Source organism: Apteryx mantelli, chromosome 5, assembly GCF_036417845.1.
Source record: "Apteryx mantelli isolate bAptMan1 chromosome 5, bAptMan1.hap1, whole genome shotgun sequence".
NCBI lineage: Eukaryota > Metazoa > Chordata > Aves > Apterygiformes > Apterygidae > Apteryx > Apteryx mantelli.
The window spans coordinates 70,438,662-70,451,508 of NC_089982.1; the positions used below are offsets into that span (position 1 = coordinate 70,438,662).

At 38.7% G+C, this 12,847-nt stretch overlaps 1 protein-coding gene across 6 annotated transcripts in view; it reads left to right on the plus strand.

The window, feature by feature from the left end:
* The window catches only part of LDB2 (LIM domain binding 2), a 219,581-nt gene that overhangs the window by 161,450 nt on the left and 45,284 nt on the right, over nucleotides 1-12,847 (plus strand). For all 6 annotated transcript variants that reach the window (XM_013960070.2, XM_013960071.2, XM_013960065.2 and 3 more), the window contains exons 3-4: nucleotides 6,097-6,269; nucleotides 11,552-11,674. In XM_013960070.2, the coding sequence (XP_013815524.1) occupies nucleotides 6,097-6,269; nucleotides 11,552-11,674 (296 nt within the window). The remainder of the gene's footprint in view (nucleotides 1-6,096; nucleotides 6,270-11,551; nucleotides 11,675-12,847) is intronic.

Sequence of the window (12,847 nt, forward strand, 5' to 3'; positions counted from 1 at the left end):
ATTTCCCTAATTTCTACAGTGTGCTAAGTAGATCAGTAAAGATAAAATCTAATTTGTAAGGATATGGAAGAATGTACATTTGGCTAATTTTACTTTTCAAAGCTTTGTGCTTTATTATCAATATGGAGATAGTACTTGCAAGCTGTCTTCAGAACTTCATGGATTTTGAAATCTATAATGTCTGTAGATTATACAGATGTTTTCTGAATGTTTAAATACAATCTACATAATTGATTTAAAAATTTACATTTAATTTTACCCAGTAATTTGTCAATTTGTATAAATAACATAGAAATTTCCTATGAAATAATTTCAAATTTATTATCCATTTTAATATTTATTCTGCAAATATCCTATCATTTGACTAAATGATAGGAGTCCAATCTTACCGACTAGATAGGGGAAAAAAATAGGACAGGTCTGTGTGTGCCAGATTCTGCCTTGGATGAATGTGGGTGGCTTAATCAACATTGCCCACACATTTCTGAGGCAGAATTTGGACTTATTAGACTGTCTTTTCACTGCCTTTCATGCCATACCTATCAAATCTGACAGCAGCTTTTTCTGGGAATTGACAAATTCATTTTGTTTGGGTTTGGATCCACTCACCAGATAAGGCGTTATAAATGCGGAGGGGTGTTCACATCAGCAGCCTGCTTTGCAACTCTTCCAGAGAGCAAATCAGTGCATCTAAATCCGGAGCTTTACTGTTGACCAGCTTCAGTCTCTGAATTGCCTTCTCCATCGCCCTTCTCCATTGACTAGGCTGCTCAGTAAAGCCCTTAGACAGTGAATATACCTCCCTCCACATCTCACCCAGGTAGACTGTGACTGGGGAGGACACATCCAATGTGATAGTTCACTGAGAGAAATTTGGGCTAATAAAATAAAAGTAAACTCATATTATAGGCAGAATAACAGCAATGATATCTCTGTATCACTCCAAAGTGTTTTGCTTTCTGTATACTGATTTATTTATTTCAGTTACAAAAACATATATAAATGAACATGCCAAAGTGAGGCCCACACTGATTTCAATGAACAGAGCCCAGAGGTGTCAATTAAGAACAAATGGAAAACTCAAGCTTTCCTTGACAGTGCCCAGGAAAGCTCATTTGCAATCAATGGGAAGCCATCTGCTGAGTCCCCTAGCCCCTAGACCTGGCTGAGCAGGGTTTAGTCTTAGCATATCTTCTTAATTACTGAGCTCCAACTGTGATAATCTCTAAAATAGGATACTCTCATGGAGCTAGAGCTTTACAGGACAACCCAACATTTTGGGTTGGGAGCCAAAACTGCCCCCCAGCCCCAAGCAGTGGAGTCCCTCAAGCCCCTGCGTGACATGTCCATGAGATAATCAGCTGCAGTCTGCACCACAGCTTCAAGCAGATCTCGTCTAAGCTATAGGCACAGGGTGTTTTTGTCGTTCTGTTGCTGATTCTGTGGATTTTTTAAAGCTTTTTTATATTCTATATATTTATATTTGTATCTGTTTACTTATTTAATATCATAGCTCTGATTTAAGACATAGGCCTGTACAGGATTCAGAGCTGCAAAAACCAGTCTGGAAGCAACAAAAGCACAATTTTTATTTCACTGATTAACACTTCTATGGTTTGAATGCCTACAGATTATATATCAATTTTCCAGTTATCTTACATGCTGTATCTATATATGCTAAATGTAAGTGTCTGCCCCTGAGAGTTTGTCTTGTAAAGACAAGACATGGCAAGTGTCCTGAACGAAGGAGGGGTTCGTTATCAAGCCCTGCTTCTGAAAAAAGGCCATGAACCCTCATGCTGTAGGGCATCCAGATTTGACCGCCTATCTTTGGGACACAAAGGGAGGAAGTGTTCTTCTATTCCTAGCCCACAAATAATACCAGTTTCCTGTGAACTAGAAAAACATGTTTACTTTCTGTTTTATTTGAATCTTCCTTGGGAAAAAAAACAGTATCACCACCATACGGTGTGTGATGGTACCACAATTGTATTAGAAAGTATTTTTTTAGTCTGCTTTTCCCCACAGCTAGTCTGAGGTTTGCAAAAACCCTGAACTTCACAAGTTACAGCCATTCCCACCTAGAGGTCTTTTGACTTTTTGGTTTAATTTGGGATGGAAAAATATTTTTAAACTTAAACATTTTCCTGAGAGGAGAAACTGTTTTACATCCAGGCAAACATACTTAAGATGGGAAATAAATGAAAGCGCAACATGAGAATAATAGCATAATATCATGCTAGGATCAGCATGATAGAAGTGCACCCTAATCATTTCCTTTGCTTGCCAAGGCCAAAAATTTTGAGCCTGACATAACTTTCCACCTCCCTGAGAGGCACACCACAGGCCATTTAATATTTCAGATTCTTTTATACTTTTCTTTAGGATTCTCCCAGGAATTGGACTTAAGAAATCCTATACAATATAACCATTACTGACCTACAAAGCTTCTTGCCTATGTTCATAGACCAGATTAATTGATTTCTGGACCTGTTGTATTCTGGGGAATGTCACAAACCTATCTGTCTTACTTCAATTCTAAAATTATATTTTGGTCTCTGACTCACCTGAAAGGTATACAAAATCATGTGTAGCCATGCAGTTACACCACTGAATAGGCTAAAGGTATGTCTTTCCAGCTGATGCTAGCGTTATGTTTTGTGCAAAATAGTCACTTCAGATATGCCTTTCTTGTAGACATTTTCATATAAATAACTATTACCTGTTGCTAAATCCAGCTGATCTTTGTCAGTTTGCTTTGCTGTCTGGGGATTTGCTAGCACAAATGAAGCAAACGTGAAGGGACAGTGCCCACCTCTCATGGGAAATAATACGCCCTCAGATACTCAGGTAGGAATGAAGGATGCTGTCTGTGACAAAATGATAATTTAAAGCAGCATTGCAGTGATGTGGAGTATATGCCTGAGTGCTGAGGGGCGGGTGAATTTTCCTTCTCATTTACAGAGCATCCAGTATCTCACAGTGCAGGGAGTCAGAGCTCGCACTATAAAAAGGCCTTTCCTGGGTATGTCACTGTTGGAGCCTGTTAGTATTCGTATAGGTGCAGGTATGAATCTACGGCTGCTTTCCTAAAGTATAGTTTGCTCTGTGCTCTGCACTGTGTGAGTTCACATTTTTGGCCTGAAGATGGCTAAACTGCATCCTTATGAAATGGCCTTAGTCATCAAGTTGTCCCACAGTCCTTCCTTCACATTGCTTTGAGTCCTCCTAGGAAGGATCCTTCAGCTGACTTCCCTGCCTGGCAGAAGTCATATCATGTTGCCATAAACCCATTGAGACTATACGGTGACAGACGCAGGGGAGTGTGCGCGTCCATCTCTGAGTATGTCTACCTACTGCAGGAGCGGGAGGACAGGGCACATTCGTCACATTCACATCCCGATGCCCAAGCGGGAGTTGTGCACCTACGGCAGGGCTGGGGGTGCGTGCACACACATGCCTGCACACTCACGGTGACATGTGGGAGGAGAAAAAAATCAAAGCAGGCCCTTCGCACTTAAAATACATCAGGTTTGTCATGGTCCCTAGATTTTATAAGCATTCATTCCACAGCCTTGTGTTGTTCTTGGAAATGGCATCTCCTGCACAAACAAGATTTATTTCCACTGTAGAGAGTTTCATCTTTATCCTAGAATTGAAATGATCTTTTTGAGCCATTGACTGCATCAGGAAGAGGACCAAAACCTTGAACCTGATTCAGTATTCTATGGCAGGGCGACCTAGTGAGCAGAGGACAGGTGTGCTTATTAATACGCATTTCTATGAATGTTTCTCCTGGAGGTGAATGTGAGATACAATTGTTTATGCTGGACATTCACATTAGTTATTTCAATTTTACAGACAGACAGGCTCTGCACATACATCGCTATTAGAAAATCAGGTTCCATGGGGCATATCCTTTTGTACACCTCTACTCCTCTTCATTGTTTTAGGTCTCCCACTTTGTTATTCACAGTGGCATAATATTTCTGTGGCAAACACAGAGATTGCTTGCCAGGAAAAGTAATAAGAATAAGGTATTTAATGCGTTTCTTGCCTTCTTCAGTGTGTTGTAGCTGCTGGAAACAAGGCAGAAAGCAACACCATATGACCTGCTACCTTGAGACCTGTCTATAAACCGCAGTTAAAATAGTTTCAAGATACTTATGCATTGCATAAGTAACACGAATATAGGTTTATCACAATCAGTAGGGATTGCTGGATTTTCATATCACACATTCACTGCTTAGGATGATTAGCAGGAAATTTAATTTACACTAATTAACCTTAGGAGAGCAAGAAATTAACTTGATGGGGAAATTTTGTATTTTACTATATACCGTACTAAGCAACATGAAAAAATGAGTTGAAACTTGAGTACAGTCTTTTGCTGATACACTGGACTTTAGTTTCTCTAAATTAAATTAAAAGACTGTAGGTAATTAACATATGATTGTGAGTGAGTGCTTTTTTGGGAAGCTTGAGTTGTAGAATGGTCATATAAAGTATTCACTGAATTGTCAGACACATCCGGAAAGTGCAGTATATTTTTATACATTAAATTATGTTAATATCTAATAGCAAAATCTTTAACAAGTTCTTGTTTTCTATGTTTGTATACTTTCATTATGTAACGTGCATTATGATCACACGTGAGGTATTTCAGAACGTAATGCACAGAGCAGAGACGGGTTTCACAGAACTACCTCTGTGAAAACACCATACTTTTAATTTACAACACCCACTTGCAAATACATTTTTAGGGCCAGGGACCTTTATTCTTATGCTGCCAAAACTCCTATGAAAATAAGTTTTTTTAGAAATTACCCTCAAAAGCATACAGCAAATGAGAGCAGCATGAATCACCACATAGTACTAATAGATAAGTAAAAATTAGGAACTAATGAACTCTAATCTTGCCTGTTGATGATGACTTTTCTATCTCATTGTTCAAAAACACTTAGTTTAGGTTGCTTGGTTTTTCCCTCTGTAAAATGGAGGTAATTTTTATGTATCTACCATTCAGAATTACTGTGGATAAATTAGTGTATGCAAAGGAATGAGTCATTCAGTATGGAAGTGCTGGTCTATTATAAACCAAAATGTTACTCTGTCATGCCAAGCTTGTGGTTGCATCCAAATTTATCTGTAAAAAAGGATACGGAAAACATCAGTTGCATGCCAGATAATTGCCTTTGATGTCTGTGCTTTGGCTAGTCTGTGCATCTGAAATACTATTACTGTTACTTATTTGGAGTTAGGTCCTGTAATCCTTATCTGAAACTGCTATTGAATTTAGTGGTGTGACTTCAGTGAGAGTTTTGTCCAAGTAAGTATTGCAGATTTCTATCCACTGAGTCCATACTTCAGAGTTTAAGAAGTGCGTATAAACTAGTTAAGGTGTCTGCTCAGACTTTCTAGCCTATGACAGGAATACTGCCAGTCTAAAAAGGGATCTCAAGTAGGCCACCTGGTCATATATTGTATAACATATCTTATATTGCATTCTCCGTTTTTTTTTTTCCCCACAGTCTCCAGGACTTTGATTTCTCAGCAATAGCACCCCTATTCAATCTACAGTGTGTGTGTGGGGGGGGGTATGTGTGTGGGTATTTATAAATATATATGTGCACACATACAAACATATAAATGTGCTATATACATATTAATGTCCTATATAAATGTGCTTTGCCTTTTTGGGTGTGCAGATATATTTCTGTAAATGCTCACCATTTGTATTTATACATTTATGAGTAATATCCAACTTTCAATCATAAGTGACACCATGTGGCTTCCTGTATAATAATTACTTTGGGACAAAAAAAATTTGTTTCAAGAGTGACTCTAACTCTCCATCAATGTAAAAACACTAAATAATATGAGCCCACTCCCTCTGAATAGAATAAGCCATTTTCATTGATTTCAATGGGAGCAGGCACAACGGCATTTCTACAGCAGAGAGAGAACATGTTATTATATTCTTTAAATGAAAGTTTGATTTCGTTGCACTAAAATTATTCATGTTCTGTTAGCAAACGGTTTGAGATTTCCTAACCTAGCGCATTTGCTGAATTCTGCTTTGTATTTTCCTCACAGCAATTGGAAGGACCCTCATTCCTCGTTATTTTAGCACTGTCTTTGAAGGAGGTGTAACAGACCTGTATTACATTCTCAAGCACTCTAAAGAGTCATACCACAACTCATCCATCACAGTGGACTGTGATCAATGCACCATGGTCACTCAGCATGGAAAACCCATGTTTACCAAGGTAACAGGGAAGACTCAATACAGCATGTTGTTGGTTTTTGTTTGGTTTTTCTTCTTCAGCGTATGTAAGGGTGAGAAATACTGGCTGTTGCATTTTTATGGTAGACTGAGATTATTTCTAATACCGCAGACCCTTGAAGCCCTTTAATTACTATCTTCTGTGTTCATTACATGACTGGAAAATTCTGTGGGCATCTTCTGCAATTCTCCCAGAAAGATTGCAAGAGGAGCACATAATGCCAAGTTGTCAGAGACATCAGATGTATGGAAATTAAATTCAGCCTGCCCATCTCCTTTTCTCTTGGCTTGATTTTAAAGCAACAACGAGATTTTACATTGCTGCTACATACCATTCTGGATAGTATGCTTTACATTTGATACTTACCCAGTCCAAGGACTGTAAATCTCTAGGCAGATAGTGATTTAATACAGTAGGATGCTGGCCCAAAGGGCAGTGAAGCCAATGGAAGGACTCAATTGATTTAAGCATGCTCGGGATCAGGCTGTTAGTACATACTCAATACTTGTAATCAGTAGTGAATTATCTTCATGCTTTGGTCAGTTCCAGTCCTGCAGCTAATTCCTGTAATTAAACTGGATGCAATGTATTTATAAAAGCAGGACCAGAAAGCTGGAAAATACCAAATTAAAACAAAAATCTTGTATTGAAAAAAATCAGTAAAGTGGTTATCAAAATGGAAATGCACATTTTACTAATTTAACAGGAATTGACTCTCTTCCATCTTGTGCCTCTTCATCTGTACGAATTTCACCCTTTGCATGGAAAAAAGCTTAAAGGAGAAGGGGCCTCAGGAGGCGTTAACCTGCCCACATCACCCTTAGCCCACGGGACTGCAGAGGTCATAGAGTCAAAAAGGCACTGGCTGTTGCCAGCACTGCAAACAGTACTTACGTGGCATACGTGGTTTTATCATGTATTCAAGTCCCAACCTTTTGTAGCATCTTCTTCCCTGCCATCTCTATGCCTCTTGGAGCAGGGCTCAAACAACAGCGAGAGGAGTCGCTCACATCCTTGGCACCAGTGAACTGAGGTGTGCGTTTTATGGTATATTTGTTCCAGCTGTCTCACTCCAGCCCCCCTGTGACTTACGTATACCGACACAAACGCAGAGAGAAAGAGATGTGCAAAGAGACTGGGGAGTCCTCGGTGGCACCTCTTTCCCACCTCGCTGCTCATGAAGAGCTGCGCATGGTAGCTGTGTGTAGAGAAAATGAAGAGAATATATGGTAGCTGCTTTTCCCCTTTGCGTGGCTCCCTAACCAGATTGCCGTGTCATTTCCCTTTGTGTTAACTTTAATGCAATATTAAATAAGAAGGGCTTTTTTGGAGTCAGTAAGTAAAACATACTTTTGTCGATTCAATTAGTTTATTTTGCATTATCATTATACCACGTTCCAGTGCTGTTACTTTGGAAAGGGAGATAGTATGCAGCTGAGACAAAGTCAAAGATACATTGGAGCAAGGACTGGGCTGCGTGCAGCCCTTGGGCGAGGGGAGCCTGGTGGAGGGGCCTCGGTCCTGGGGCTTGAGCAGCAGCCCTGTTACAGTCCGTGGGACCCTCCATGTGCACTGCAGTCTTCCAGGAGCACACCACATGCTTCAGTAATGAAGTTCCTATTGAGGATTCTAGTATAAACCACTGTATCTCTTTAGAAAAGTTCATGTGGTGGGTATAGTTTGGATTGTAGGAGAAAAATAGGTTTTTTTTAATGCCTGTGTGTTTAAAAAATGACTTTGTTAGTAAAAACAAGTTTGAAATAAAACACCGCAGTCGGTAGAATAAGGTAAGAAGAATATATTACTCTCCTTCAGAAATACGTTAGGGTCTAATATTGTCTCAGCTGTGCATGTGTAACTTCTAGCAAGGATACCAAAGATACCAAAGGTTTTGTACCCAAAGGAAGAACTGGTAACCCTTGCAGCACTGGTGTTGGAACAAACGCAGCCCTCCCACAGTAAGCAGCGCTCTGACTGCCGGGGTGCAGCTCCTTACATCATGTCTGAATTTGCCCCACTGAATCTATTGCAAAGATATCTTTTGTATGCAAAAACACAAACTAACTGTACTTGTTTAATAGCTGTTTCAATTTCACAACCAACTTGTAAGCTACAAATTTACTAACTTCTAATATAATGGGCTGACACAGTTCTCATCATGTATTAAATCAGGAATGCACAGCTGCATTTTATTCATTTTGACATTTTCCTAGTTAGAGCAAATCACTGCATACTGCAGTATTGAATGAATATATAAAATGGCATTTCTAATTTTTTTTCAAACAAATATAGCTAAGCACATGCCTACCTGTAAGAATAGAAATAGTCTAGCTTGCCTTTAGAGGCCTGTTAGTCCCTGTGAAGTGAGGAAAACACTTAAAAATTTATTTTATCAAGGTATATATAAATACTACACAAAAAATTGAATACAGTTCAATAGCATGAATGAAATGCAATAAAAGAAGAGCTTCAGGTCCTAACTACCACGCTGGTTTATCTGGCAGATGTTTTTTTTTTTTTCTCCACGTAAAGGAAAGCGTTAAGAGTGCTCCTAAGCCTGTGTCTGTATTCTCAGTGTTTACTGACACTCAGACTTCATGTGTGGTCAAACTGTTTTTCTGCTGTTAGTGATTTTTATATTTCCTGACAGATTGCAAAGGGGAGCTTTACCTTTACAGCAGTGAGCGTCTTTTGTTAGAATATTTTTTTCTATGCCCAACAACGGGTTGATCATCTGTATTTTGTAAGTGCAGCACTTAAAACTCACAGTGATTTTAATCCTTACTAACAATCTTATGCATTTTCCACATTTCTATAAGCTTTAGGTTTCTTTTCATCTAAAGAATCAGGTATGAGAAACATTCATTAATAAAAGCTGAGGAGTTTTAAAGGACGCGTTACGTTAGAAAATTGACAAGCTGAGCAGTAAGGAGCAGGACTGAAGTTATTTTTCAGAGGTGCCAGCCGTTGAATTTCCTACAATTAATAAGTGCAGTGAAGGGGTTAAAAAGCTATTGGTTAGTTTGAGAAATGTTCTTTTTTAGTTTTTTCCTGGCCTAGTCTAGAGCAACCACGTGACATACTGAATGCCTGCCAGCCTCTTTCTTGTTGATCCTCCGGAGACCATCTGTGCTGGGGGCATTGATTAGAGTGTGTCTGCTGGGATTACATCTTTCCTGTTGCCATGCCAACTAATCAGCTGATTTTGGTTACCACAGAAACAAAATGTCAGAGCTCACAGTACGCTAACATGAATTCGGCACAACAGAAAATGTTTTCTTAATTGGAGACCCTTTTGATTTTTTGGAATCTATGTAAAAGGCAGCTTTAAAAAAAAAAGAAAAAGAAAGAAAGAGGCCGGTTTAAAATAAGAACGAAGCCAATTTTATTGATTAAAAGCGATACATAAAATTCTGCTCTGCATAGGGAAATTAAATTCCTTTTTTAAGATGTATGAATTTTTACCACTGTGGTATGAGGTATGTGTTCCAGTTTTTCTATTAAAATTTGTTAGTGCCAGTGTATAAAATAAATCTGTTAAGGGCTGTGGTTTTTTGAGCATTACAGAATAAACATTTGAGAAGCCACAGGTATTACTATAAAAATTATTTTCCTGTTAACTGAAGTATTTTCACATTAACGGGTCAGTAAGCAGGATCTTTGGCATCAACACAGTAACATTAATATGACAAAACGTTTCTCTTGTATGAATCCTTATGTGTGTGTGTGCATATATATGTGTAATCTTTTACCATAGCGCAACCAATATGAAAGTCAAAATCAGAGTCAAATGACAAAATAAGTCACATAAAAAATTTGAAGGCACTAAGGGATGCTGAAAAGGGCAGATGAGAACCTGTTGCAAGATTCTTCTTCATAGGCCTACAATAATTCACCTATATAATATGTCTGCTAAAATTACCTGTTTTTGCAGAAACAACTATGAGAAAAACCTGCAGTGACGTTAAGTGAACTGTTAACCAGAAAGACCACACATTGCCATAGTGGGAGCTAGACAGAGCCAAGTTTGGGGGCTGTAAAAAGGCTCAGCAGTATGTAGCCTGGCTAGCTGTTCAGTCAAGCATTAGCTAATTTAAAGCTAAAGTTGCAAGAAGCTTCCTTCAAAATGGAAGGATAAGGCAAGTGTTTGTGCTTTGCACCGTAAAGACGTTGCACCAATTGCTCTCTCTGCCCCATCTCTGTACCCTGCACTTGCGAGTTTACTTTGAGCAGGAGTTGTAAGGCTAAACACCCAGATATCAGAAAAATAACCAGAGGTAGCTAATTTTCAGATCAGGCATCCTTTACAGTACTCCATGGTACCCTGAGGCAGGATGCCATGCAAGGAGTATATTTTGCATCTTAAAGAGGACCATAGCATTTTTTCCACATGAAGTTGTGGACAGCTGTTTAAAAGTCCCCAGTATTATATTTTATTTTTCATCTTCGGGTAGTTCCCACTTGCTGCATTTATTCCTCTCTTACGGTCTCTCCTTTCTTAGACTGCACTGTGGGGCTGTGCCTGGCTGTCTCAGAGTCTCTCCTCTGCTCCCCAGCTCTCGAGCCCGCCGTGGCAATGCAGCTGATGCAGCCTGACGGGGCACACCACAGCCTGGCTTTCCTTGGCAGGGAGGATTAATAAAAGCAGATAAGAAATGAAAGAAAAATAAAAATGGGATAAAATGCCTGAAAAAGTCAAGAATACTTGGAAAAGACAAGAATGCTTGGGAAAGACAAAAAGGAAGAAAGAAAAGAGAGAGAAAAAATCAGGTTTTACCACAGCCCTACAAGGCACTATGTACTCCAACTGAATATAAAAACTGGTTTATATACCAGTCTGTTGTGAAGGAAGATCAACATAAAAGGAGTTGGGAATGGCTGATTCAGCAGCTTGACATCAAGTGCGTGCAATTGCACCACCATCACCTGCACTGAAAGGTTGAGTCATTAATTAGCAGTAGTGAACTGAGAGAGAAAGAGAATTGATGCAATAAATAAGATTTAGTGCACACAGTGCTCTTTGTTTATAAAATGCTATGAAATCTGTAGTATGTATAATTACTGTCTCCACAATAAGGCCTATGAAGTCATTTTCCCACATTGCCTTTTCTCTCCTCAAGAGAAAGAAAAACAATTAGTCTTGCAGAGATGAACAATAGGATACTGCTCTGATATTTTTGAGTGTTGTTTAAATTAATTGATGATACAATATCATTGAAAACAAAATTCCTGGGCATTTATTTCATGTATTTTATGTATTCTAGGTATGCACAGAAGGACGTCTTATCTTGGAGTTTACTTTTGATGATCTTATGAGAATAAAAACATGGCACTTTACTATTAGACAGTACAGAGAATTAGTCCCACGCAGCATTCTAGCCATGCATGTAAGTAATCCTTTTTTCACTTGACCTAATGCAAAGAGATGAGATTAGGTTTATAAAGAACTCTAGCAAATTTCACACCCAAGGCAATTAGCTATAAATATTTTGTTTTGCCTGCAGCCACATCCATTTACAAGTTCTTTCATCTCTCTCTTGTTTCTCAGTGTTCTATTGTTGCCACTATTGCTGTATTTTCATTTCATTTTAGCACATAGGTTTTTTTTCATTTAATTCCATTTGGTGGTCTGTATGATTTGGGGCCAAAATCTGTTCTTATTAATATTCTCCGCTAAAGACAGTGAATTTTTATCGTTCTCCATAAAAAACGAAATTAGTCTTTAAATAAGGCAAACTAATTTCACTCCTGTATGAGACAGGGCACAGGTAAACACTATATATTTGCTTAGAAACCTTTAGAAATTTAATCCAGATCTTGTTTTTTCACATTTCAAGTCTTTTTTTGTGGTTGAATGAAAACATAAACACTGGAATATTGAAATATTAAATATTCTACGGGCTGACGTCAAAATACTATGAGGTAAATTGTTGGGGAGAAAAAATACAGAGTATTATTGCCGCTTTCAGTTCTTCACTGTGGAAGCATTTATATTAGTAAGGCTCCATATACAAAATTAATTGCAGGACTATGGTTTTAGAGGCAGTAAGAACACAGGGTCAAATAAATGACCTTATTTTGACATTACTGAGTTACTTTGATATCCCACGATACAGATATGTTGTTAGTGAGGAGTTTTAAAAGACTTGAGCAGCCTGGACTTTTTTGAAAATCCTATTACAGGCCTGAAGAAATACCTTTGAAAATCTGGCCCACCATTTCTATCCTAGGGATTTCTTTTATTTCAGAGGGCTAATCTTCTGAGCTCTTCAAGAGCATCCCATTAAGAGAAAATGAGGATGGCCATGAGCAGTGCTCTGTATTTAGGGGGCTGTGATTCAAAGAGGGTTGGCCAACAACCAGCAGGTATTAATTTTAGCAATGAGACTGATCTCATTTTAAAGAGAAGCCTGGTCCCGCAGGTAGGCTCCTGGCTGGGTCAGGGAGAAACTGTGCTCAGATTTTTTCTGTTTGATTCTGGGAAAATAACCTAGATCAGAAGGGTTTTCCAGGCTGCGTTTAACACCATTTACGTGATTAGATCTGCTGCAGGTGCCTAC